The sequence below is a fragment of the Mustela lutreola genome, chromosome 6 (assembly GCF_030435805.1).
Source record: "Mustela lutreola isolate mMusLut2 chromosome 6, mMusLut2.pri, whole genome shotgun sequence".
NCBI classification, from domain to species: Eukaryota; Metazoa; Chordata; class Mammalia; order Carnivora; family Mustelidae; genus Mustela; species Mustela lutreola.
Window position 1 is genome coordinate 90,295,423 of NC_081295.1, and position 25,269 is coordinate 90,320,691.

General features: G+C 50.4%; 1 protein-coding gene across 2 annotated transcripts in view; it reads left to right on the forward strand.

Annotated features, from left to right (window-relative positions):
• Nucleotides 1-25,269, forward strand: part of PTK7 (protein tyrosine kinase 7 (inactive)) — a 65,868-nt gene that overhangs the window by 17,773 nt on the left and 22,826 nt on the right. For both annotated transcript variants that reach the window (XM_059178008.1, XM_059178009.1), the window contains exons 2-5: nt 22,783-23,070; nt 23,541-23,643; nt 24,061-24,251; nt 24,342-24,492. In XM_059178008.1, coding sequence (XP_059033991.1) covers nt 22,783-23,070; nt 23,541-23,643; nt 24,061-24,251; nt 24,342-24,492 — 733 coding nt within the window. The remainder of the gene's footprint in view (nt 1-22,782; nt 23,071-23,540; nt 23,644-24,060; nt 24,252-24,341; nt 24,493-25,269) is intronic.

Genomic DNA, 25,269 nt, shown 5'->3' on the forward strand with positions numbered 1-25,269 from the left:
TAAATAAATAAATAAATTTAAAGAAAGTAATGAACAAAGGGTATACTAGTCAAATTAAAAACAAGAAGTGTATCTTGTAGATGCTCGGAGGCAGTGAAGGCAAACAAAACACAATACGTACAACAAAGGGAGAAGCATTGCAGTATTAGAATGTAAAGTAGATAAAAGCAGAAAGAAATGTGTCAGCTGTGATGGTAAATATCAGTGGAATAAGTTTCCCACTGAATCAAGACAAAATGAAGATTGAATTAAAAAGTTTCGATGGGGCGCCTGGGTGACTCATTGGGTTAATACTCTGCCTTCAGCTCAGGTCATGATCTCAGGGTCCTGGGATTGAGCCCCGCATCGGGCGGGCTCTCTACTGGGTGGTGAGCCTGCTTCCCCCTCTCTCTGCCTGCCTCTCTGCCTACTTGTGATCTCTCTCTCTGTCAAATAAATAAATAAAATCTTTAAAAAAGAAAAAAGTTTCGGGACGCTCATTCATTAGGCATCTGCCTTTGGCTCAGGTCGTGATCCCAGGGTTCTGGGATGGAGCCCCAAATCAGGCTCCTTGCTCAGTGGGGAGCCTGCTTCTCCCTCTCCCTCTCCTCCACTCCTCATGCTTGTATTCCCTCTCTTGCTCTGTCTCCTCTCTCTGTCAAACAAATAAAATCTTAAAAAAAATAAAAGTTTCATGCTCTTTACCTGGGACAAACCCAAGATAGCGACAAAGTTTGTTTTATTGTTCTTTTTCTACCTTTAGTCAAATAGCTTAATTTATTTCATTATCTAGGAAATCATTTCAGATTATTAATTTTCTTCCAAATATGGCTTTGAAATTAATTTGTAATGAAAACATCTAGAATTGGTAACTTGAGAAAGAGAGTAATAAAAGAAATGAAACTTTGGCAAGTCCAATCAAGAAAAAGAAGAGGTCAATATTGGGCGAAACAGGAAAGGAAAAAGAGGCTTTATTTGTTTAAATTTTTTTTTTAAGATTTTTTTATTCATTTGATAGACAGAGATCACAAGTAGGCAGAGAGGCAGGCAGAGAGAGAGAGGGGAAAGCAGGCTCCCTGCTGAGCAGAGAGCCCAATGCGGGGTTCGATCCCAGGACCCCAGGATCATGACCTGAGCTGAAGGCAGAGGTTTAACCCACTGAGCCACCCAGGAGCGAACCCCTATTTGTTTAAATTTTATTTACTTATTTGTCAGAGCCTAAGGAGGGGGAGCAGCAAGCAGAGGGAGAGGGAGAAGCAGGTTCCCCCGCAGAGCAGGACCCTGATTTGGGGCTCAGTCCCAGGAACCTGGGATCACGACCTGAGCCAAAGGCAGTCACTTAACTGACTGAGCCACCCAGGCATCTGAGAAAAAGAGGCTTTAATCTCATTCTTGGCTTTACCACAATTTTTTTTTTTTAGCACATACGGGGCACCTGGGAGATACTGGGGACATGTAGCAGGGAGTGAGACAGAGCTCACTGTTCAATGAGGAGGGCATTCAGAAATATCTACTAATAATCAGAGCTTTATTGCAATAGAAAGATTTAAAAAGGGGCACCTGGGTGGCTCAGTGGGTTAAGCCTCTGCCTTCGGCTCGGGTCATGATCCCAGGGTCCTGGGATCGAGCCCCACATCGGGCTTTCTGCTCTGCAGGGAGCCTGCTTCCTCCTCTCTCTCTGCCTGCCTCTCTGCCTACTTGTGATCTCTGTCAGATAAATAAAGAAAAAAATCTTTAAAAAAAAAAAAAAGAAAGATTTAAAAAGTTTATTGCAGTTTACCGTGTTCAGTGCCATGCTAAGCAGTCTATGCAAGGAAAACATAAATTACCAAAGTTTATTCAGGAACCATTAGAAGGACTAAGTGAGTGACCAGTGTCTTTTGGAAACAATTGGAAGAAAGTAAAAACAACTAAATAAAACCCAGAGCTGTGGGGCGCCTGGGTGGCTCAGTGGGTTAAAGCCTCTGCTTTCGGCTCGGGTCATGATCCCAGAGTCCTGGGATCGAGCCCCGCATCGGGCTCTCCGCTCAGCAGGGAGCCTGCTTCCTCCTCTCTCTCTGCCTGCCTCTCTGCCTACTTGTGATCTCTGTCAAATAAATAAAATCTTAAAAAAAAAAAAAAACCCAGAGCTGTTACATCTGAAGGCATTGACAGGAAATTTCAAAATGCTGAGGAAATAGAGCTTTCTGATGCAAAAAGACTGTCTCTGAGCCCAAGAACAGATGGATGTCCACCCCAACGCCTGTCACAACGTTGTTACAGCCTTGTTTCCGAATGCTGACTGACAGTGCAGAAGAGAGAAGCACACTGCTTGGAGAGAGAGTGGTGTCAAAGTCTAATACAAAATACTGTCAAGTTCTATCTAATAATATGTTAAAGGGTAATAAACCATAAACAACTAAAGGATTTATTCCAAAGATGCACAGGTAGTTTAATCAAATAAAATTCATTAGTATAGGAAGACATAGTCACTGTGTCAAATGAACATCCATTCTTGATTTTTTTTTTTTTTAAGAAAAAATTTTAAACCAGGGCAGCTGGGTGGCTCAGTGGGTTGAGCTGCTACCTTCGGCTCGTGTCGATCCTGGGATCGAGTCCTGCATCTGGCTCTGCTCTTCGGGGAGCCTGCTTGTGCTCTCTGTCTGGCAAATAAATAAAATCTTACAAAAAAAAAATTTTAACCACAGCCCACCTTATACTTAAAAATGAAATTATAGGGGCACCTGGGTGGCTCAGTCAGTTGGGCATCCAGTTCTTGATTTTGGCTCAGGTTATGATCTCAGAATGGTGGATTGAGGCCCATGTGGGTTTCCTCGCTCAGTGAGGAGTCTGCTTGAGATCCACTCTCTCCCTCCTTTTCTCTTTCTCCCCCTGCACTCTTGCTCACTCTCAAGGAAATAAGTAAATCTAAAAAAAAAAAAAAAATCTAGAATGCTATTCTCATTAAAATAAAGAAGTTATTATTACACTAAACGTAATATCACTACTATTTTAACATTCTCCTGGAAATTCTAGTTGAAATAATATTGTAAGAAAAATGAAAATAAAAATAAAGTTAGTGTTTTTTGTAGATGGCATCTTTTTTTTTTTTTTTTTTTTTTTTTAAAGAAGGCTCTGTGCCCAAAATGGGGCTCAGACATATAACCCAGAGACCCAAGAGTCACATGCTATACCCACTGAGGCAGTCAGGCTTCCTGATTTTTACATGTGAAACTCAACTAGCAACTGAAAACCACTAGAGTAAGTGAGATAGTTGACTCCTTTGGCCAAATACAAAACTACACAAAACCCTGGTTTGCTATTATCAGTAAATAACCTTTCAGAAAATACAAAGAAAACATTTATTACATTCACAAAATCAAAGATCAAAATACTCAGGCATCAAGCAGTTATGGAAACTGTATGTTGCAGGAGTCAGTAAATATCATCCTTCTCTCTGAATTTGGAACCAGTGGAGGGCAGGGGGGAGGAAGGAAAGACAGATACAGGAATTGGACAGATGGACATCAGTGTATCATCTTTATTATTGATGAAGACTAGGTAGAAGAATAAGGTTTAAATCTAAAGAGGAGGGACGCCTGGGTGGCTCAGTTGGTTGAGCAGCTGCCTTCGGCTCAGGTCATGATCCCAGCGTCCTGGGATCGAGTCCCGCATCGGGCTCCTTGCTCAGCGGGGAGCCTGCTTCTCCCTCTGACTCTGCCTGCCACTCTGTCTGCCTGTGCTTGCTCTCACTTGCTCTCTCTCTGACAAATAAAAAAAAAAAAAAAAAAAAAAAAATTAAATCTAAAGAGGATAAGCTTGTCTGATTCATCCCTGAATATGGTTGTGTGTGTGTGTGTAGGCTACCTATGCAAGGGGGTGGATCCTATAAGTGGGTTGGGGAGGAAGGGTCAGAGCCCAATCCGACATCATCCCTCCCTGGGGTTCATAGGAATGGGGATCTATTGGCACCCTCTTTGCTGTGATGGAGAGGAGTTATTCCTTCTTCAGACTTCTCCCTTTGCTCTCAGAACTCACTGGGCTTAAAGGCCCTGTCTCTAGATGCCTTGGGGGGGGGGGCTGGGCACCTGGCAGTGTGGCTCTTCCAGGGAGGGGACAAAGCTATCCCTTAGCTATTCTTGCTTCCACTATCCGCCCTGCTCCTTGGCGGATCCTTCTAGGACCCCTGGAGAGCAGGGGTAGATTTCTCTCCAGAAGGCTCTCAAGTAGATGAAACAGGATGGTATTAAATGGATCAAAGGAACTCTATACCCAGGGGTGAAAATTCACTTCCTGTCTATTTCCCAGCCCAAATCATGTGCAAACACCTTTTCTTATGAGAAGTGTAACAATTGAGAACAAGAACCTCCAGTGCTTTTTTCATTACGGTATCCCCAGCACTTAGAGCAAGGCCTGACACGTGGGAGGCATTCAGTGACTTAATGACCGTTCTCAGGAGGGAGAAGTATAACATGTAATGCAGAAGAAGCCTTATAGTCTTGATCTTATTAATTACAAGCTAATAAAGAAAAAAGACATGCAGCACCAGGCTGGCTCAGTTGGTAGAGCGTGTAACTCTTGATCTCAGGGTTGTGCATTTAAGCCCCACACTTGGTGTAGAGATTACTTAAAAGTTTAAAAAAAAAAATAGGGCTGCCTGGGTGGCTCAGTCAGTTAAGTATCTGCCTTCGGCTCAGGTCATGATCTTGGGGTCCTGGGATGGAGCCCCACATCTGGCTTTCTGCTCAGCAGGGAGCCTGCTTCTCCCTCTCCCTCTCCCTGCCACTCCCCCTACTTGTGCTCTCTCCCTTGATTCAAATAAATAAATAAAATCTTAAAAATAAAATAAAATAAAAAATTAAAAAAGTAGACAACAAAATTGAATAGGAAGTGGACAATAAGGGTTGATGGAGGGAGGTGGATGGGGGATGGGCTTAATGGGTGATGGGCACTTGTTATGATGAGCACTGTTGTTATGGTGTTATATGTAAGTGATGAATCACTAAATTCTACTCCTGAGACCCATACTGCACTACATATTAACTAGCAAGAATGTAAATAAAAATTTTAAAAAATGGACAATAAGAAATTCAGCTAACTGATGCATATGTGAAAGATTGCTTTATCTTTTTTTTTTTTTTTTTTAAAGATTTTATTTATTTATTTGACAGATAGAAATCACAAGTAGACAGAGAGGCAGGCAGAGAGAGAGAGGAAGGGAAGCAGGCTCCCTGCTGAGCAGAGAGCCCGATGCGGGACTCGATCCCAGGATCCCGAGATCATGACCCGAGCCGAAGGCAGCGGCTTAACCCACTGAGCCACCCAGGCACCCGATTGCTTTATCTTTTTAAGGAGAAACTAAATGTGTTAAATGAATTGTAAATTGCAACAAAGCATTATTTCAGTAAGTGTTGGTATGGTAAGGATGCACAAGTTGGCACAAACTTTAGAGCCATTAGTCATTTATCAAAAACTTGAACTTGTATTCTCTTTGGTCCAGGGGGGTTTCTGTTTCTAGGAAGTCTTCCTACAGAAGCACTCTCATCAATGTGCATGGGTGCCTGTACAGAGAGGTTTAGTTGAAGCATTGTTTGTAATGGCAAAATATTAAGGCATCCAAGTGTTCCTAATGGGGATGATTATCTGTCCTAGTCTTTTTTTTTTTTTTTTAAAGATTTTATTTATTTATTTGACAGACAGAGATCACAAGTAGGCAGAGAGGCAGACAGAAAGAGAGGAGTAAGCAGGCTCCCTGCTGAGCAGAGAGCCCGATGCGAGGCTGGATCCCAAGACCCTGAGACCATGACCTGAGCCGAAGGCAGAGGCTTAACCCTCTGAGCCACCCAGGCACCCCAATCTGTCCTAGTCTTTCTCTAGGATGCTAGACAAATAGATTATGGGTCATTGACGCAGGGAAATAACACACAGCAGTCGAAGTGAGTGAGCTAGAACCATGGGGACAGACATGGGAAGATACCTGTAATTAACTGTACAGCAAGAAAAGCAAGTTGTAGAGTAGCAGGTGTTCAGGGTTGCACTGTGTTCTCCCAAAAGTTAATGGCCAAGTCCTAAGCTTCAGTATCTGTGAGTGTAACCTTACTTGGAAATAGGAACTTTGCAGATGTAATCAAGTTAAGGGGATGTCATTAAGGTAAGTTCTAATCCTCTATGAATAGAGGTATCCTTACAAGGAGAGAGGAGACCCAGAGAGACACACTCAGGGAGGAAAGATGGCCCCATGAAGGAGGCAGAGCTTGGAGTGATGCATCTCCAAGCCAAGGATTATGGGCAACCCCAGAAGCTAGGAGGGAGGCATGGGGTAGACTTTCCTTAGAGCCTCCAGAAGGAACCAATCTTTTTTTCTTTTTCTTTTTTTTTTTAGATTTCATTTATTTATTTGACAGCGTGCGTGCACGCACAAGCTGGGGGAGCAGCAGGGAGAGGGAGAAGCAGACTCCCCGCTAAGCAGGGAGCCTGATTTGGGGCTTGATGCCAGGACCCTGGGACCATGACTTGAGCCTAAGGCAGATGCCCAACTGACTGAGCCCCTGCCACCCCAGGAGGAACTAATCTTGCCAGCACCTTGAGTTCACACCTCAGTCTCCTAAACTGTGAGAGAATAAACCGTTGTTTTAAGCCACCCAGTTGTGGGAGTGTTGCAGCAGCCCTAGGAAACGAGTAGGACAGATAAGGCGTTATCCCATAATCGTGCCTTCTGTGGGTACCCCTGCTGCTCCCCGTGTGATGGAGCCACTTCAGTCCGCCTTCTGCACTAACAGTCACCTCGTCGCAGGCAGGGACCCACTGGTGTAGTGATTTTTGTTTTGTTTTTTGTTGGTACAGCCCGAGCACAGTAAATTTCTATCCTGCCTCCTTTGCCTCCTTCTCCCACACTCCTGCCTGGTGGCCTCTTGCTGTGGTCCCCCTCATCACCTCTTAAACTCTGAGCACCCCGAATTCCCTGACGTGCGTGCTCTGACCATGCTTTGTCTTTGTGCTTCAATCTTGTATTTGCCAAGCCCCATTCCTTGTGAAAAGCTTGTCTTGAAGAGCCTTTCTCCAGTATTCTTCTCTGCTCCCCCGTTCCCCAACTTTGAGTTGTGTCGTGCATCCACCTCCCGCCTTGTGTGATAACGTGATAAGGCCTCTGTGATGATCCGGTGGCCTCTGCAGCCAGATGACCTGAGATCTGAATCCTGCATTTGGCACTTCCTAGCCGTGTGGCCTTGAGCAAGCTATTTACGTCTCCATGCCTCAGTTTCCTTATCTGTATAATGGGGATTGCAGTATCTACTTTACCGGGTGGTTGTAAGCATTAACAAGCCAGTATGGTTAAAATGCTTGGAACGGTGCCTGGCACATAGTAAGCGGTCAGTAAGTGTTAGCTATTATTGTAATTATATGTTTACTTGTCTGACTCCCCCACCAAACTGAGATACTTAAAGACAGTAATTGTGTGTTTTTCCCTCTCATCCCCAGTGTCTTGCAGAGTACTTGGCACATGGTAGGCTCTAGATAAATGTTTGTTGAATTAATAATGATAATTAACATAATTGCCTACGAGGATCCCATATTGGGCTTTGACCCTCTGCTTATTCCACACCACGCAGGGATAATGGAGCTAAATATGGCTCCGTCAAACCACCATAGATCAGCTGGCGTTTCCTGAGCACCTCGGACGGGCCAGCCCCCTGCATGGGAGGGGATGGACAAGCGTGTGGCCAATCCTTGTGCTCAGGGAGCTTAGAATCTGGTGGGGAAGGCAGGTGGTATGCACAGGAAATGTTTTGTTAACAGTATGAGGTTTTAATAACCATTTGTGAGAGGGGTAGAAGACCCAGGAGGTACATTTACAGTTATTACTTTAGTGGGTGGCACATTGTTATCTAAGGCCTTCCTTGTTTTCCAAGTTTATTCTAGAAAGTTTCTTAAACTTTTTTTTTTTAAAGATTTTATATATTTATTTGACAGACAGAGATTACAAGTAGACCGAGAGGCAGGCAGAGAGAGAGAGGGAAGCAGGCTCCCTGCTGAGCAGAGAGCCCAATGCGGGGCTCCATCCCAGGACCCTGAGATCATGACCTGAGCTGAAGGCAGCGGCTTAACCCACTGAGCCACCCAGGTGCCCCTTCTTAAACTTTTTTTTTTTTTTAAGATTTTATTTATTTATGGGGGGGGGGTGGAGAGCAAGCACAGGCAGACAGAATGGCAGGCAGAGGCAGAGGGAGAAGCAGGCTCCCTGCCGAGCAAGGAGCCCGATGTGGGACTCGATCCCAGGACGCTGGGATCATGACCTGAGCCGAAGGCAGCTGCTTAACCAACTGAGCCACCCAGACGTCCCCCTTCTTAAACTTTTTAATAAGGAAACTTGGGTCTGCAAGCTTCACCAGATTCAAGTCGAATTTTTTTTTTCAGGTGTGCTTCCCTCAGCAGACACGTAACATCTGGTTGTGTCTCTGGAATTAGCAGCCATCAATAATCATTGCTAGAGCCATGATTTCATTAGAGGTTGTAAAGTGGTGATACGGTATTTATCATCTGGAGATTTCTGTAAAGACAAACCCTGGCTGGTTATCCTTAGGTATAGCTATTCAGAAAGGGGATATATAAAGCTTGGGGCTTAACCAGTTTTTAACATAATGGGTTGGTTTTCTAGCATCCTTCGGGGTGACCAGTGGAAGGCATTAGGCTTTTTTTTTTTTACTTTTTTTTTTTTTTTAAGATTTTATTTATTTATTTGACAGAGAGACATAGTGAGAGAGGGAACACAAGCAGGGGAGTGGGAGAGAGAGAAGCAGGCTTCCCGCTGAGTAGGGAGCCCGATGCAGGACTCGATCCCAGGACCCTGGGATCATGACCCAAGCCGAAGGCAGCAGCTTTTTAAAAAAAAGATTTTATTTATTTATTTGACACACACAGAGATCACGAGTAGGCAGAGAGACAGGCAGAGAGACAGGCAGAGAGAGAGGGGGAAGCAGGCTCCCTGCTGAGCAGAGAGCCCAATGCAGAGCTTCATCCCAAGACCCTGAGATCATGACCTGAGCCGAAGGCAGAGGCTTAACCCACTGAACCACCCCGGCGTCCCTGAAGACAGCAGTTTAATGGACTGACCGACCCAGGCGCCCTGGCAGTAGGCTTTAAAAAAAAAAAAATTTTTTTTTAAGTAATCTCTACATCCAATCTCTACACTTTTTTTTTTCTCTACACTTTTTCTAAAGTAAACTCTACACCAATATATGTGCTGGCATGTAGTTCCTAATCTCTATCTAAAATGGGACTGGTACTTAAAACCTTGAGATCAAGAGTTGCATGCTCTACTGACTGAGCCAGCCAGGTGCCCCGTTTGGGGCTTTTTAAGAACATCATTATGAAGTCATGGATCTTAACTTAGTCAGTGTGTGTAAGTCCACGTGGTTCTTATCCTTTTGGATGCTTAGTCCATCTCTGGTCTGTGGGAGCCTCTTCAAGCTGGCCTGGAACCATTGGATGTGACCTTACTAGTCTTTGCTTGTTCCCTTGTATGTGATGATGTTCCAGGCTTGTCTTGTGCATTTCCTGCCCCAGACGTGGAATCAGGCACTTCTCCAATGAGGAAGGGCATGAATTTTTTAAGATATTCGTCCAGTTTCTGAACCACTTTGCAGGAGGGAATTATAATTTATATCCCATCAGCAAAGCAAGAGGACCATTTTCTCCATATACTCACCAGTGTTGAGTGCTGTCTTAAAAATCTTGATGTTCATTTGATGGGCAGAATAACTTATTCTAATTTGCATTTCTTAGATTCCTAAGAATCTAAGAAATTGGATTTTTTTTTTTAAAGATTTTATTTATTTGAGAGAGAGACAGGATGAGCTGGGGTATGGGGCAGAGGGGAGGGAGAAACAGACTCCCCACTGAACAGGGAGCCTGAGGATAATGCTGGGCTCGATCCCAGGACCCTGAGATCATGACCCGAGCCGAAATCAGACCCTTAACCACCTGAGCCACCTAGGCACTCCTAGAATGTTTTCTTATATTAATATTTGCTTTGAGAACTCTGCGTATTTTTTGACCATGTTACTGTGAGAATTTTAGTACTTTTATGATTGATTTGTATCTATATACTAAGACCAGCAGCCCATCTTCTGTCCTTTGCTGGAAATACTTTTCCTAATTTATTGTTTGCCTTTGGGAGTTGTTTACAACTCCTATTTTATGTAGTCCCTTCCTTTATAAAGCATAGAATTTTCCAGGCGTCTCTTGTGAGGGCCTCACGAAGTCAGAAAGCTGCAGCCCACTGGTTACTGCCAGGAATTAGCACACAGACATTGATGGTGCTCGCCTCACCTGACAGCAGGTGTGTTCCTTGAGGCCAGAGACCTGCCTTGTCCCACGAGGGTCTGGATCCTTTCTCACCCTGACAGTATTGCTCTGATTGCTCATTCGTGGTGAGGGTGCCTCTTAATTTGAGCATGTTTGGTGGCCAGTGAAGGACGCTCTGAGCCACCTCTCATCTGCGCATGGCCTGCAGGCCCCTAGGACAGCAGGCAGCAGAATGCCAGGCTACCAGCGATTGGCAGCTCCGCTGTGGGGCTTCACCCACACGGGGCAACCCCCACTCAAACTGCGGCGCCCCACGGGTGTGTGTCCTATGATGAGGGGGCTCACAGGGTCTGTTCGGAGAGAACCACCATGCTCAGGTGGCAGAAACGGGGCAAGTGACAGATCAAACAGGGCACTTTGCCGATTATTGGTCTGCATGGGAGGGATGCCAGCAAAGGCCTATACCAGGTGAGGGATGTTTGTGCTGGTATGTAGTTCGTAAAAGATAAAAAAATCTCGAGGGGCACAAGGGAGGCTCAGCTGTTAAGCATCTGCCTTTGGCTCAGGTTATGATTAGGGTCCTGGGATCGAGCCCCACATTGGGCTCCCTGCTGAGCAGGGAGTCTGCTTCTCCCTCCCCCTCTGCCTGCTGCTCTGCTCCTTATGCTGGCTCTCTCTCTCTCTCCTCCCATCAAATAAATAAAATATTTTTTAAAAAATCTTAAACATAATAAGGAGAATAAAGGACTTAACATAGTCTTTAACTGAACACATGCCAGGCACTGTTCCAAACATGCTACATTTATTAACATGTGAATTTACTTTTCATAAGCCTGTGAGGCAGATAACGTTATTAGCACCATTTTGTGCAAAAGTGGGAGCTCCGCACGAGTAGACAGCTTGCCCGAGGACATATACTTGGTGAGAGAGAGAGTGGGGATGGAGTACGGGCAGCTTTCGAACCCAGACTCTGAGCTCTTGTCCATCTCCATCCTGCCTGTATTTTGGAGTCCGGGGCCTTAACAATGTGCAGCTCTTCAGCTTTCCCGGAGGGCACCGTGATCTTGTGAGGGCCCTGCGTGGTAAAGCGGAGCCTGGTGACCTTACAAACGGGGATTCGAGGGCCTGCAGGAGAATGACTTGCTCAGCTCCAAGGCTAGGGTGCTGGGTTTTGTGCACCTGGTAGCTGACACTCCTCTGCCACCTAAGTCAAAAACCCTTTGAACGTCTAGGAACAGAATTACCCTTCGATACAAGCAAAGGGATTGCCTTTTCCCTTTGAGGAGCTCCAAAACCTTCAGGGTCTGGTGAATGTGGGAGTTTTGGTCCACACTCTTTCTGGGCTTCCTTCTAACCTGGCAGTGGGCTCTTTTTTTTTTTTTAAGATTTTATTTATTTATTTGACAAAGAGAGACACGGTGACAGAGGGAACACATGCAGGGGGAGTGGGAGAGGGAGAAGTGGATTCCCATGGAGCAGGGAGCCTGATGCGGGCCTCCATCCCAGGATCCTGGGATGATGACCTGAGCCGAAGGCAGATGCCTAAAGACTGAGCCATCCAGGTGCCCCTGGCAGTGGGCTCTTGTGGGCCGTGTGGAGGCCTGGTCTTGAGATCTCGTGGTCAGAAGCTGGGTTCGCCCTTTGTGGAAGTTGAATGGTTTGCCCTTGTATGAAGAGCCACAGACTGAGTTCCAGAAGCGCCAGGACTGCTGGGTCAAGGGTTCTGGAAGGGTGCGGTGGAAATTGCCCCGCTGTCATCTTGCCCCTGGCCTAATGGCTCAGGCAATTTTTAGATGTCAGGAAGTATAACAATATGGTACATTTATCTTGGTGAATAATGGATGAGACCTGGGAAGGTACTGTACTTTTCCTGGTGAATTATTTACCAGGAGCCTCTAATTTGAGGGATCTCCATTATAAATGGCCTGAATCTGGTATCTAGAGAGCCCCTCCCCCTTCGCTACCTCCCCCAGGTCTCCTGTGCCCAGGCAAGCTGTAACCTTTCATGTCTAGTGATAGAGTTAAGTAGCCCTGTGACCCAAGCTGGGGACTGAGTTAAGAGTCTCTGACACTGTTGGGTCAGGGGAAAGGACCTGGAGACCGAAGGATAGACTTGCCAGGGGAACTTGAACTTGGGGTCAATGTGGGGCTGGGCCCTGCTCTACAAGGCGTGAGGAGCCCTATGCATGCCTACATGTGTGTGAATTCGTCTGCTATGAGTCTTTGTTTTTCTTGCCGCTTTTTCTGGGTCTCCATGACTCTTGTCTCTCCGTGTGTCTCCCTGCCCATGTCTCTTTACCTGTTTGCCACTCACCTTCTCTTCTATCAGGACCTGGGTCCCTCTCTCTCCTCTCTGCCTGTGTCTCTTCCTCTCTAAGTCAGCTCATCTCCCTCTGTCTGTCAGTTAGCCTCCCTCTGTCTCCTCTTTATCTGTCTCTGTCAGTTTCCCTCCAGCTCCCTTCATCTCATCTCCCTGTCTCTTTCCATCAGTGTCTGCTCTCCGCCCCCTTCCCTCTCTCCCTGCCACCCGCCTCCCTCTCTTCCTCTCCGCCTCCCTCTCCCCCCTCTCTCCCTCCGTGACTTTAGAGGTCTTTAAGAAGCACCTCCTAGAATGGAGGGACAGTCAGTTCCAGACTTAAGTGAAGCCAGATCTTGGTGCCTTCCAGACCCTGACTCAAAGATCAACAGAGTAGGCATGAAAGAAACTTTAGGTCTTTGTCATTTTTTTGGCTATTCAATTCACTTATTGCATCAGCCACTCTTAAGGGCTTAATTTTTTTTTTCCTCCAGCTGTTTGTGTGTGTTTTATGTTTTATAATGTTTTCTCCTCCAAAGTCAGTTATCCCTAGGCTTGAAGCATCTGGTGATGAGTTGCAAGTTTTGGCTGCTTTTAAAAATAACTTACAAGGAATTGTTTCTATTATTCATCCGCTTGTATTTTTTTCATCTGTTGTTATTGATTTGAGGATTGAAATACTCATTTTGCCATCTTTAGCCAGAATGCTTTCTCTAAACAGCTGATTTTAAGCAAATGACTCTTCTTTGGTTATTTTCCTTAAAAAACAAAGGAGCAAATCACTAGTAGTGATTTGCAGTTAGGAGGTTAAATAAAAGAATATGATTGCCCTGTTAGAAAGTTTATATTTTAAGCAAGAAAATGAGGTTATAAGGAGCCTAGCAAGTATCTATGGTTTGAGTTAACTCAGCAGCTGGCCTGCCTTCTACATCCCCCTCTGCCTGTGGCTCCCCTCACCTTGTCACACCAGGCCAGACCCCATCACATCTGAGTCATATTTGAGCAATATGTTCGCGGATGCTGGATTGGATCTCCACTCCAAGATCGTCCTCCCCTCCAATGTTGTTTCCAGCAACGCATGCTAACAGAGGTGGCTAAGAGAACTTTTGATGGCGGGAGCAGATCTGTCTTCACAAGGAGACAGTGGGCACTCTGGACAGCCCTGCCCCACACCTTTCCCCAGCCTGTCCAGTAGCCTGGAGTCCAGGAGGGCACTCGTGTCTCCTCCAGCCGTTGGTGGTTCCAACCCTCCTCCCTCAGTCCGGATCCTTTGTGTCCCCGGTTGAGGCCCAAAGCGGGCAGCATCCCTTTCTAAGACTCTCCCCTCCCTGGAGAGAAGGGTTGCTTTCCAGAAACAGCTGTTGGGTCAGACAGGTGGAGAAGGAAAGGAAAGAAAAGAAGGCTGGGGGAGGGGCACTTTGTGGATGGCGGTCTGCTTCTGACTCCTGGGCCCTGCCTTGTGCCCTGGCCTGGAGGGCACACCCAGTCCGCGGTGCATGTTGTCCCACGGGGTCTCCTGCCAGCCACCCTTGTCTCCTGCCCATGTGTGAGACATCGCTGTGTGTCACGGGCTGTGTGGCAAATGCAGCCCGCTGCTGCAAGCCTGGAGTGGCTCGTGCTTTCCACATCCCACATAGCGAAGTGATTTCCTCACATTCCCCACTCCTGCCTGCCCCGGGAAGTGGTTTGCAGAGCGCTTCTAAATATAAAAGCCTGAGACCAGCTCTTCCTCTTATCCCTTTGAAACCAGCTGAAGTCCAGCCTCTTCAGGGACTTTTTGGGTTTACCGGGGAGAAAGGGAGGGAGGCAGGAGAAACAGGCTCCAAGGATACCCAGTAGGCAGCGGGGACCACCTGCGGCAATAGAGGCCAGGGTTCTGGGGGCACCCAGGGGAGGTAGGTGCGGGCTTAAAGACCAGTCTTCAAATTGTGGGCAGCTGTGTTCGGCCACTTGTTGAAAACGGAAAAAAAAAAAAATCCACTACCGTCTTCCCTCCCCAAACCTAGCAGCTCGATTCATTTCCTGGGAGAACAGCAGGAGGTAGGACATGGCCACAGGGAAAGATCTTCAAACACAGCGCTAAGTGGAACAAAGTAAGGCGTGGAGTGAGCAAGAACCGGAGACCACTCACCGAACTTAAAAGGACCTGCCCTGGGACCCGCAGTCCCATTTCCCCAGGGCGCACAGAGAAAAGGATTTACATTAAACGCGGCTGAAGGGTTGGGGGTGGGTGTGGATCAAAGGAAATAAGTGAAAGGAGAGAAGCAGCCCGCACTACATCATGGAAGGAACGCAGACCCAACCCAGACAGATAGACTTCGGGGCAGGACAGAGCCAGAGGGTACTTGCAGACGGACTGCCATTTCGTGGGACAGTCTGGACTCCACTTTCCTCCTCAGGAAAATGAGGCTGACCCCCGTGTCGAGGGTTCTTTAGGTTAGAAATAATGTGCCTGTGCTTGGGGCCGTGTAAGAAGCCAGTAGTCAGAGGGACTAAGGCAGTGCCATCTAATGGAGCTTTTTGTGGGGACAGATCTGCACTGTGGGATACCGTGGCCTCAAGCTAGGTGTAGCTCCTGAGCACTTAAAATGTGCCTCACACTAAGGAGGAAGATTAATTTTCAATTTTGTTTCATTTTAATTCCGTTACATTTCAGGACAGAGCAGGTCTAAGGGACAGTTCAATTTATTTATGAGTCAAGAAGGATTTCCTTTTTTAAAAAGATTTTATTATTTATTTATTTGAGAGAGAGAGAGTGTGTGTGTGCTCAAGCAGGGGGAGCTGCAGAGAGAGAAGCAAGCTTCCTGCTGAGCAAGAAGCCTGCTGTGCTGGTCAATCCTAGGACCCTGGGATCAGGACTTGACCCAAAGACAGACGCTTAACAGACTGAGCCCTCAGGCACCCCAGGATTTCTTCACTGAAGTACAGGCTGCTCCAGCTAAAAGGCAGGGAATCGTGTCCCCTTCCATAGGGAATTTGGGCTGAATTGTGGTGGCCCCTCTGAGATCTATGCTCACTGCCTTATCAGCCTCCCAGGGAGGAGGCAGATGGGTAGAAAGAGTCTCACAGAGTTTTCTGAGCCTGCCTTGAAAGTTAATAAAACCAGGCTAGGTAAGACCACAGGATGCACCACCCCAGGCTCACCTGGAGCGGTACTCACTGTGGTTCCCGGGAGCCCTCACCTCTGCACTTGGGAGTATAGTGAGTGGTTGTGGAACCTACAGCCAGGAGCTGGGCTCTCTGTCCCCTCTGGAGCTCCGAGGACACTGACTGAGTAGCCCTGAGGTCTTCCTGGGATTGAGCCCTGGCTCATTTCTCAGCACCCTGGTCCAGCTCTGTCGCCTTGCTAACATATGTGTATTATTTTCTCAGGCCTCTGACCGGTGTCTTTTTTTTTTTTTTTTTTAACAGATTTTTATATATTTATTTGACGGAGAGATCACAAGTAGGCAGAGAGGCAGGCAGAGAGAGAAGAGGAAGCAGGCTCCCCGCAGAGCAGAAATCCCGATGTGGGACTCGATCCCAGGACCCTGAGATCATGACGTGAGCCGAAGGCAGAGGCTTAACCCACTGAGCCACCCAGGCACCCTGACCGGTGTCTTTAGGAGACTTCTCTCTCCTTTGTACTGAGAATGGATCTGTCCCCAGGCACAGAGGGTGGAACGAACTCCTGGTTCTTCCTGGCAGTTCTGGTCCAGCAACCCCCCTCCCGGCCCCATCCACCAAGCCCTTGGACTCCCCAGGGATCACCTTATCCAAGGATATTTTAATCTGCGGTCCATGGTTCCCTACCTAGACTTCTGTTTTGTTTCTTTTTCTTTTTTTAAAAATTTTCCTGAAAAAAAAAAAAACAAAACGCAGATTTTGTGGGTCTGTACTGTACCTAATGTGAATTTCCTTTGAATATTGCTCACTCCCCTAGGAATCCGAAGGAGAATCACTAAAATTGGTTCCAAGGCTGCCATTTTCCAGAAGAGGAAACTGAGGACCCAGAGAAGGAAATTAAATTGGCCAAGATGGGATAAAGGTAGCCCTAGGACAAGATTTCAGGTCAGGCAGGCTCTCGGTGACTTCATTCCCCCCAGACGCTGGTGGGGTATTTACGGTGACCTGGCCTTCTGAGGGGCACAGCTGTATCCTCTTGGGCACGAATGTCTGCCCTCTTCTCAGGCTTGCAGCCTAGCTTGGGGGTGCTGTTCTCAGTCATAGCACAGATGGGACTATCACGGGTGTCACAGGCAGTGAGCTCTCAGTGCAAGTGTGTGGCTAAGGCAGAGGGGAGATCTGGTGAGGCAGGATGTGAGCTCAGCCATTGGAATGGGAGCAGCTTGTCAGAAAGTGGTGCCGGGTCCCTGTTTGCAACCCCCAGCTACCTCCAACCCACACACCTGCCATTTACAGCATCTCCTGAATCATCCTGGGCCCTGCCCTGCCTTTCCCTTTGGGCTTTGGGGGCTGGGGGCTGGAGTGGGTTTGGAAGAGGACTCTGGGGCCTGAGCCCTTTGTTCCTGTAGCTGCCTTTGAAGCACTTTGCAGCTTGAGTGCTGGGTCCTGGGAACGGTCCCATTCTGTTCTCTCTTTGATGTAATTTTATAGTTAGTAAGTCTGCCTGGGAAGGGGTGGTGATTGGCTCGGGTCACTCTGCTTGTTAGCGGTTGTGTGGAGACTAGAACCTGGGTCTCCCCGTGCCGTGTTCCTTCGGCCTGATCACACGTGGCTGGGTGTTTAATTCATTGCTGCTTCCTTGAAGACATCACAGCCATGTAAAGGTTACCAAGGGTGAGAGATGCGTCCCAGGTACGGCCCTCCCAGCCCCAGCAGAAGATGGGCTGGTTCCAGGGACCAGCAGTGTGGCCACTGGCTCGGGAGCATCTTAAGCCTCATTTGTGGGCGTATTTGTCCCTCTGGCTTGGATGCCACGTGATGCTGGACACAGGGACCTGCTCCTGCCATCAGAGGTTGATCTCCCCCCGCTGGGGCCTCCCAGGAATGGGCAGGACAGGTTTGAGTTGTAGTTTTCATTTAAGGTAGATGAGCTGGCCTGCTAGATTTTGTTTCTGCCCTAATCTCTGGTTATTTTGTTCTGCTCCTCTAATCCGGATGTGGGAGCCTCTCCAGACATTTGCAGCTAGATCCCAGGATGGGAAGACTGTCCCGTTTTCCCTGGCTCTGGCTCTGTTCCCTCCTGTGCAGCTCAGAACAAGGACTGCAACGGCTTGCAGAGGGCTGTGGCGCTCCTGTCTGTGAACCTGGGGCCTTTCTTAGACCCTGGAGAGGCAGAGGGGGCTAGAAACTTTGTGCTCTGCCTCTGGGTCTCACAGTTTGCTGTGGTCGATTTTCTGGGACCCCCTGCATCCTTTTGGTCTGGACTTATCATCAGAGGGTCTATACCGCATACAGTATCTTGCTGGTACATGCTGGTGGTAGAGAGGGACATGGCAGTTCCCAGATTCACAGACACCACTGGGGCATTAGTGTTTCTGCTGACCTGGGTGGGTCGGTGAGGAGTGGGCTAGCTCAGCCTGCTGTTCATCCACTTGACTTATTCCTGCAGTGGTTGACATTTGTTCCTCAACCAAATGACATATGTGTGTGAGCCCTGGACCTTTGGGGTGGTTCAAGGGCAGGAGAAAGTTATGCCAGTTGAATCCCAGAAGGCTGAGGGTCTGTATGTACAGTGTGTGACCCCTTGGGGGAGGACTTGTGGTGCAGGGACCCTGGTACCCCTGGGGCCTCTTGCTCAGCGCCCTTAGAGTTTCTGGATGGAGAGTACTTGTGAGGAGGGCAGACCTCGTCTGGGTGGGGGCCGGGGAACTGCTGTGTTTCCTGGACGGCGCACGTTAGTGTACCGCTTGGGTTGAGAGCTGCCTCTCCTGGTTTGTGTCCTGATGCCATTGCCCAGACAAGGCACAGGGTGTTGGCGAACCTCTTCCTTGGGGGTTTGTGTTCCTTGACGGGAGCCACCTCAGCCTGGGCCCTTGGGGCCACCCAGGAGTCAGAATGTCCCCCACGCGGACCCAGGCTCTGGAGCCAGAGATGGAGTCTTAGGTGTGGAGGAGTCGGCTACTTCTGTGTGACTGGTTGGGCTTGGGGGTGGTCCCTCACATGGTCACACACTGCTGTGTGAAATGCCCCCATCAGGGCCAGCCGGCCAGTGTCTTAGTAGCTCAGCCTGGTCCTGAGGCATGTGTCCCAAAGATGGCATTTTCTTTAGGAAAAGGGAGAGCATGTAGATACAATCAGCTGGTCAGGTTTGGCAGGTTCTGGGCCTGCACAGGTCCTGGGGTGTTTTTCCTCAAGCAGGAGGACCAGCCCCCACTGTGAGACAGGTAGTTAAGTGGCCCATATGGATGCTTGGACCAGAGTAGCTGAAATTACTTCAGAGCAGAAAAACTTCCTGCTGCTTTCTGCTCTCCATAAAATCATGTTTACACATGTGTGTGCACACATGCACACGTAGACACACATGGGTCTGCTGGGCCCGGAGCCCAGAGAGCAGCAAGGAGGGCGGGCGGCGGACCAGCCGTTTATGGCGGGGGGGGGGAGTGGAGTTGGTCCGCTGCCCGCACAGCCTCGCTCTGGGCTCTGGGGCCAAGGCGCAGGCAGAGTGTCTGCATATAGATGGCTGTTGGGGGAGCTGAGGAAATAGCTCGGAAAATGCCCTTATTGGGTATTCGCAGCTCCAGCTTTGTTGAGGTTGGCGCCTGGTGTGGGGGCAGATGGCTCTGGCTGCCTGCTGTTGCAGGGGTACTGCTTGAACCCTGTGTGCCGGGCAGGGCAGCCTCGGACCCTCCGTGTCCTCCGTGCTGTGCTGTGCTGGGGGCTCCGTCTCTGCGAACCCACTCAGCCTCAGGGCAAGGGGTGGGGTCCCCATTGCACGGTGAGGGCAGCTTCCTGCTCTGGAGGGGCCTGGGTGTAGGAGGCACCATGCACGGTGTGGTCAGACTGTGAATGAGGGGGCGGCTTTGGGAAGCCCAGGACCAGTGTGCCACCAGAGAAGGCCGTCCCCAGACCTTAGCCCTGGGGGATATCGTCAATTCATTGGTGGTGCAGGGTCAGGAATGTGCTGGTGACTGCACCACCTTGGGGCAGGTACCACCTCGGTGCCCAGAAGCCTTCTATCTCTCTGTCATTGCTGTCCTCCACATCTTGTCATTGGGACCGGCCGAAGCTTCTGAGGAGGTCCTCACTGCTCAGCTCCTCCTTTCCTGGAGTCTGGGATTTCTGCGAGGGATTCCCCCATCTGCCCCTGAACCTTCTGCCTGTTCCCGCCAAGCTGCACAACAGAGTGAGCTCTCTGGCAAGCCCTACACACCAGAAAGGCCTCTAGTCACCTTCTTGGCCAATGTGGGGCCACGGCCCTGGGCCAGCCTCCCGATGGTGGCTTGGAGCAGGGGGCTGGGGGCTTGGAGAAAGCCTGGTGGCTGTTCTCCCTGCCTTTTATAACATCTGAAGTCTACCCCAGCCAAGCACTAACTAGGACCTTCTGTGAGCTGACGTCAGGACAGAGGGCCCCGCAGGGCCAGCTTTGATGTTTCCCAGGCCCTGTTGTGGGGGCGCAGGAGGCTCTGAGCGGCAGTCTGGGAATGCAGCATCTCTCACCACACAGCCCCAGAGCAGTGCTTGCCCCAGGAGGGGATGCCGGAGGCTGAGCTGGGGTCCCTCTGAGTCACACCATCTCTTCTTCCAGCTCCGATTTCTGTGGCCCGTGGTCTGTGGTTCCTGCAAGCCCACAGCCCCTTTCCCTGCCTCCCACCCCGACCTGATCATTCCCCTCAGACTTCTCTGTTACAGAGGCTCCTCCCCATCTGGGTCTGGGAGTGGTCCTCCGCCTCTGGAGGGGGAGTTTCCTAATGTTCTTAAAAACGAGGGTCATTGGGCAAGACTCCTACCGGTGGAGATAGGAACAGTAGCTGCCGTTCACTGGGTCAGCTTTGTCCGAGTGTCTTGACACGAGTTTCTGTGTGTGTAACTCATGACGAGCTCACGAGAGAGGCCGAGGGAGCCAAGGCAGAGACCATCTGCCTGCCTTGCCCAAGGTCACACACCGAGCATGGGGGCAGGGGTTGAGCCCAAGCTGTGATTCCACATACCTAACTAAGGTTTCTCTGCTCAGGCGAGCCTCTGGGCTCCCTGGGTCTGGGGAAGCTGAGCGGGGAAGTGGGGTGGTTCACCTATTCTCTGACGGCAGATGATCTCTCTGGCCTTTCACAAGTGTCTGGAGTTCAGGGCCAAGGCCCCCAAGAATTCGGTGAGTCCCATTTGCAGGGGACCACTGGGGCATCAGCCTGAGTCTACCCATGTGCCTCATGAGAGGTAGTCGGGCGGTGTGCCAGACGCCTCCACATTCTCCAGCTCTTGCCCCACACTCCCTTAAGGTGACCTCAGTCAGACAGTGAGCTGAGCACCTTTGTGTGTCTGGTGTTGTCGGTAGGAGGTCTGCCTCTCTCCCTGGCCACAGGGACTGAGCCCCATTGTGGGATCAGCCATTTCCAGGTTGATTTTGAGTTCGTGGGCGGAGCTGGGAAGAGCATGGGGCTAGGAGTTGGCTTCCTTGGGTCACAGTCAGATGAGCTGTTTGATTCTGGGCAGATCCCTTCATTTTCCGAGGACCTTAGTTTACCTATCTGCTCGACAAAGAGGTTGTGCTGAGTTGCTCTGCGGGGGCAGGGGCAGGGTCCCATTCCTGTGTGGTGACTGGAAGTGAGTGGGGTATTTGGGATGTCACGGTGACTGGGGGTGTGCTTGGCAGCGCCCCGAGGACAGGTTTGTTAACTTGCACAGTGGGTGGGATAGCCCAGCAATGCTCCCACCCAAAGAGCAGTGCCCCGCTGAGCAGAGATGGAGGAGGCTCTGGGCCCCTTTTGACTCCATGACTGTCTTGCGGGCTAGCACCTCTGAGAATGTTGGGAGATGGACCGACACCATGGGCAGCCCCTCATCTGGACCTCACTCTGACAGAGCCTGCACTTGTCTTGCTGCTGACTTTATGGAGAGACTGGTTCTTAGGCCCTAAAGAACCAAACTTCACTGTCAGGGGCTTGGAACAGCTGTGATTAGCCTCTGTAGGTTTGGAAGGGCAGAGCAAGACCTCCTCAGTCTCCTCTTGCCCTTACCATCCTGCTTTGGTCAGAGGCAGAGCCTGCTTCTTCCCATAGCAGCCCCAAGAGGCCTATTTCTTCTTCCTGGAGGGGCTGCAAGTCCTCTTCTGTGCCATCACCCACCTCTGGCAGGCAGGCCCGTGTTCCTAGCCCAGCAGCTCAGGGCCTCTGCAGGACGCCCACGTGGGCCCGGAACAAAGCCCGGTGTGTTACTTCTGCTGTCACCATGCCACCTGCCCAGCCCTGCCCTCCGCCTCCTCAGCCCATCTGCCGCTCAATACAGGTTTCTCACTTCCCCTTTGTTCCCACTGGCTATGGTTCCGCCCCCGGTTGCAGGCCCCCCCATTCTCTCTAGTTGCCCCTTGGCCCCAGCCAGAGCCAAACTGTTCTGGTGCAGGAGAGGGGGAATGCTCACCTCTCAACTTCACCCAGAAAAGCCATATCTTGGCCAGACATATTCTTAGGGATAGAGGGTAGGACGTTGGGGGGGGCAGTGTTGGCCTGCCTTTGGAAACAGCCCCAAATCTAGAGAATACTGGCTTCTCCTGTGATGGGGTGGCTTTCCCCAGAGAAGTCCTTGGGGGATGCTGGGCTGCAAGGTATCTGTGGGTAGACCCTTAGCGGGCTGTGAGTGTGAATAATCCTTCCAAGATGCTCTGCGCTCGGCATCCTGGTTTCTGAAGATTGATGGGGGAGGGCCACCTGCTAACGTCCTCTGCTCCTCAGCCCAGCATCAGGACCCACAGGTCAGAAACTTCCTTTGGGGAGCCTCCCTGGTGTCCCCGCCCCTTCCCTACCCTTGGAACACCGTCTTTTCTGTGCACTGCCTGCCTGCACTGTTCAGTGGGCACACACCCACAGTGTTCTGTGTAACTGCTCTGTGCCCCCTGCCGACTGGTGTGCACTGTGTCTTTGTGTCCTCCAGGGCGGCCAGCACAGTTTCAGAGTTTCTCAGTGGACACTTGGCACTTGTGGGCTCCGGATCCTTCTCTCCCACACTTCCCGGACACCTCCTATGTGTGGAGCCCCTTTGCTCCTGCGCACGGGGTGGCGGGTGAACTGCGTGAGGACGGTGGCTCTACTCTCTTCCTGACGGTGCCTCTCCCCTGTCCCCATCTGCAGGTGCCCAGGCAGCCCTTGTCTTCATCAAGGAGCCATCCTCCCAGGATGCACTGCAGGGGCGCCGCGCGCTGCTCCGCTGTGAGGTCGAGGCCCCAGGCCCGGTGCATGTGTACTGGCTGCTGGATGGGGCCCCCGTCCGGGACACCGAGAGGCGTTTCGCCCAGGGCAGCAGCCTAAGCTTTGCTGCTGTGGATCGGCTGCAGGACTCTGGAGCCTTCCAGTGCGTGGCGCGGGACAACACCACGGGAGAGGAGGCCCGCAGTGCCAACGCCTCCTTCAACATCAAATGTGAGAGCTGGGAGGCTGTGCTCGCTCACTGCAAGTCCTCTGTTACTGAACCCTGTGGGACCCCTCCTTTCCCTCAGCTTCTCTCATTTCCAATTGAATGCATTTGCAGTCTGTTCTTTCTGTGTGTGGGGGGAAGAGAAGTCCCCCCCCCCCATAAGATTTTCTTTCCCCTTCAAGTAGAGGACCCTTGGCCTGCTGCATGCTTTAGCAGATGGCAAGGGCAGTGTGGCAGCGTGGCCAAGCGTCAGGGTTGACCCGCCACAGGCAGAGCAGACGCTCTGTTTCTGGCCCCCCAAACCCACCCGCTGTGTGTAGCCCCGGCCTCAGCTCTGCAGAGCTTCCCTGCACTGTCTCTTGGCTCCAGAACCTGCAGGCCATGTCCTTTGCTGCTTTTCCTTCCCCTCTGTCCTCCCCTTCCTCCTCGCCCCCTGCTCTGCTCTGCTCCTCAGCAACTGTGGCCTCTGCTGCAGGGATTGAGACCGGCCCTGTGGTTCTGAAGCACCCAGCCTCAGAAGCCGAGATCCAGCCTCAGACCCAGGTTACACTGCGCTGTCACATTGACGGGCACCCTCGGTAAGGAGCTGAGTTGGAGGGTGGGAATGGAGAGAGTCATTCTAGGCAAGTAGGGACTAGACAAGTCCCAAAACCTGGACTCTCTTCAGAGGCACCTCGCTTCATTCTGTAACCACCCCTGTCCAGAGGCTGCTCCAGGCTACCTTTCAGTGACCGGAGGAGGGGCAGCCTTGTGCTGCGGAATGATCCTGAATTCTGGATGCTGAGAGTTGTAGCAGCTCAGCCTGATGATGCCCCTGAATTGTGTGTTCCTGTGCAAGTCACATCCCCTCCCAGGCCCCATTAGTAAACTGAGGGGTCTAGCCTGACCCATTTGTAAACTGAGGGGTCTAGCCCTGACCCTCCGATTCTGTACCCTGTTTGCTGGCCACCTGAGTACCCTGTGCCTCCCTGCTACTGATGCTCTCGGCATTGCAGGCCCACCTATCAGTGGTTCCGAGATGGGAACCCCCTCTCTGATGGCCAGAGCAATCACACGGTCAGCAACAAGGAGCGAAACCTGACCCTCCGGCCGGCCAGCCCGGAGCACAGTGGCCTCTACTCCTGCTGTGCCCAAAATGCCTTTGGGCAGACCTGCAGCAGCCAGAACTTCACCTTGAGCATTGCTGGTGAGCCCGGGGTGGGGATGAAAGTGCAGCAGGGATGGGAAGGGCCTCCCCATGCTGCCTGCTTACATACCTGTGCTTCTCCCTCCCCAGATGAGAGCTTTGCTAGGGTAGTGCTGGCGCCTCAGGACATTGTGGTGGCAAGGAATGAGGAGGCCATGTTCCACTGTCAGTTCTCAGCCCAGCCACCCCCGAGCCTGCAGTGGGTCTTTGAAGATGAGACTCCCATCACTAACCGCAGCCGGTAAGGCATCTGGCAAGGGGTGTTCCAAGTACAGTGGTATGGGTCGTGTATTGATTGCCCAGGTGCATTCTCTAAATGCATGGGATCAGTATTGCAGACATCCTAGGGCTGTACATGTATCACTTCAAGTTTCCAGCAGATGGCAGTAGAATGTCCTACTGTTACGGAATGAGTTCCACAAAGGGAAGCCTCCAGGAAGGGCATCTTTTTCCAGTTCACACAAAGGCACTGTATGAGCTAGTGGTGGCTCTGTTCTCTTCCCACTCCCCTCCTGCCTGTGTGGGACTTCTGGGATGGGGAGTAGCGATTCAGTCTGGAGGGACACCAGGGACCTGGTGACCGTAGTCGGGATGGATGGTAAGGTTACCTTACACATATGCATACATACACACACTCACACTTTTTGGAGGAAGCAAACACTTCCAGAAGGTTCTGGGGGGTGCTAGCTCCTTTATCGGGACTCTTGTCCTTCCCTGGGCCATATGAGAGCAGAGGGCATGTTGGTGGTACCAAGCATGTCCTTGATCCTTGGCGGTGTGGCTGTGTAGGCTAGGGGCTTTGATCCCACTGGGCTTCAGCCCTGAAGATATATATCATCAGTAGTTTGTCTGGTGTGGCCAATGGGCTTCTGGCTGCTGGGGCTGGGGCCTTACTGACAGGCTGGCCTTAACCCTCTGGGAAGTGGCCCTCTGTCTCCACAGTTGCACGTGTTGCTGGCTCACTGACTCTCACCGACACTGTGGCTCTCCCCATTGTCCCAAAAGCTGAGTCTCCTGT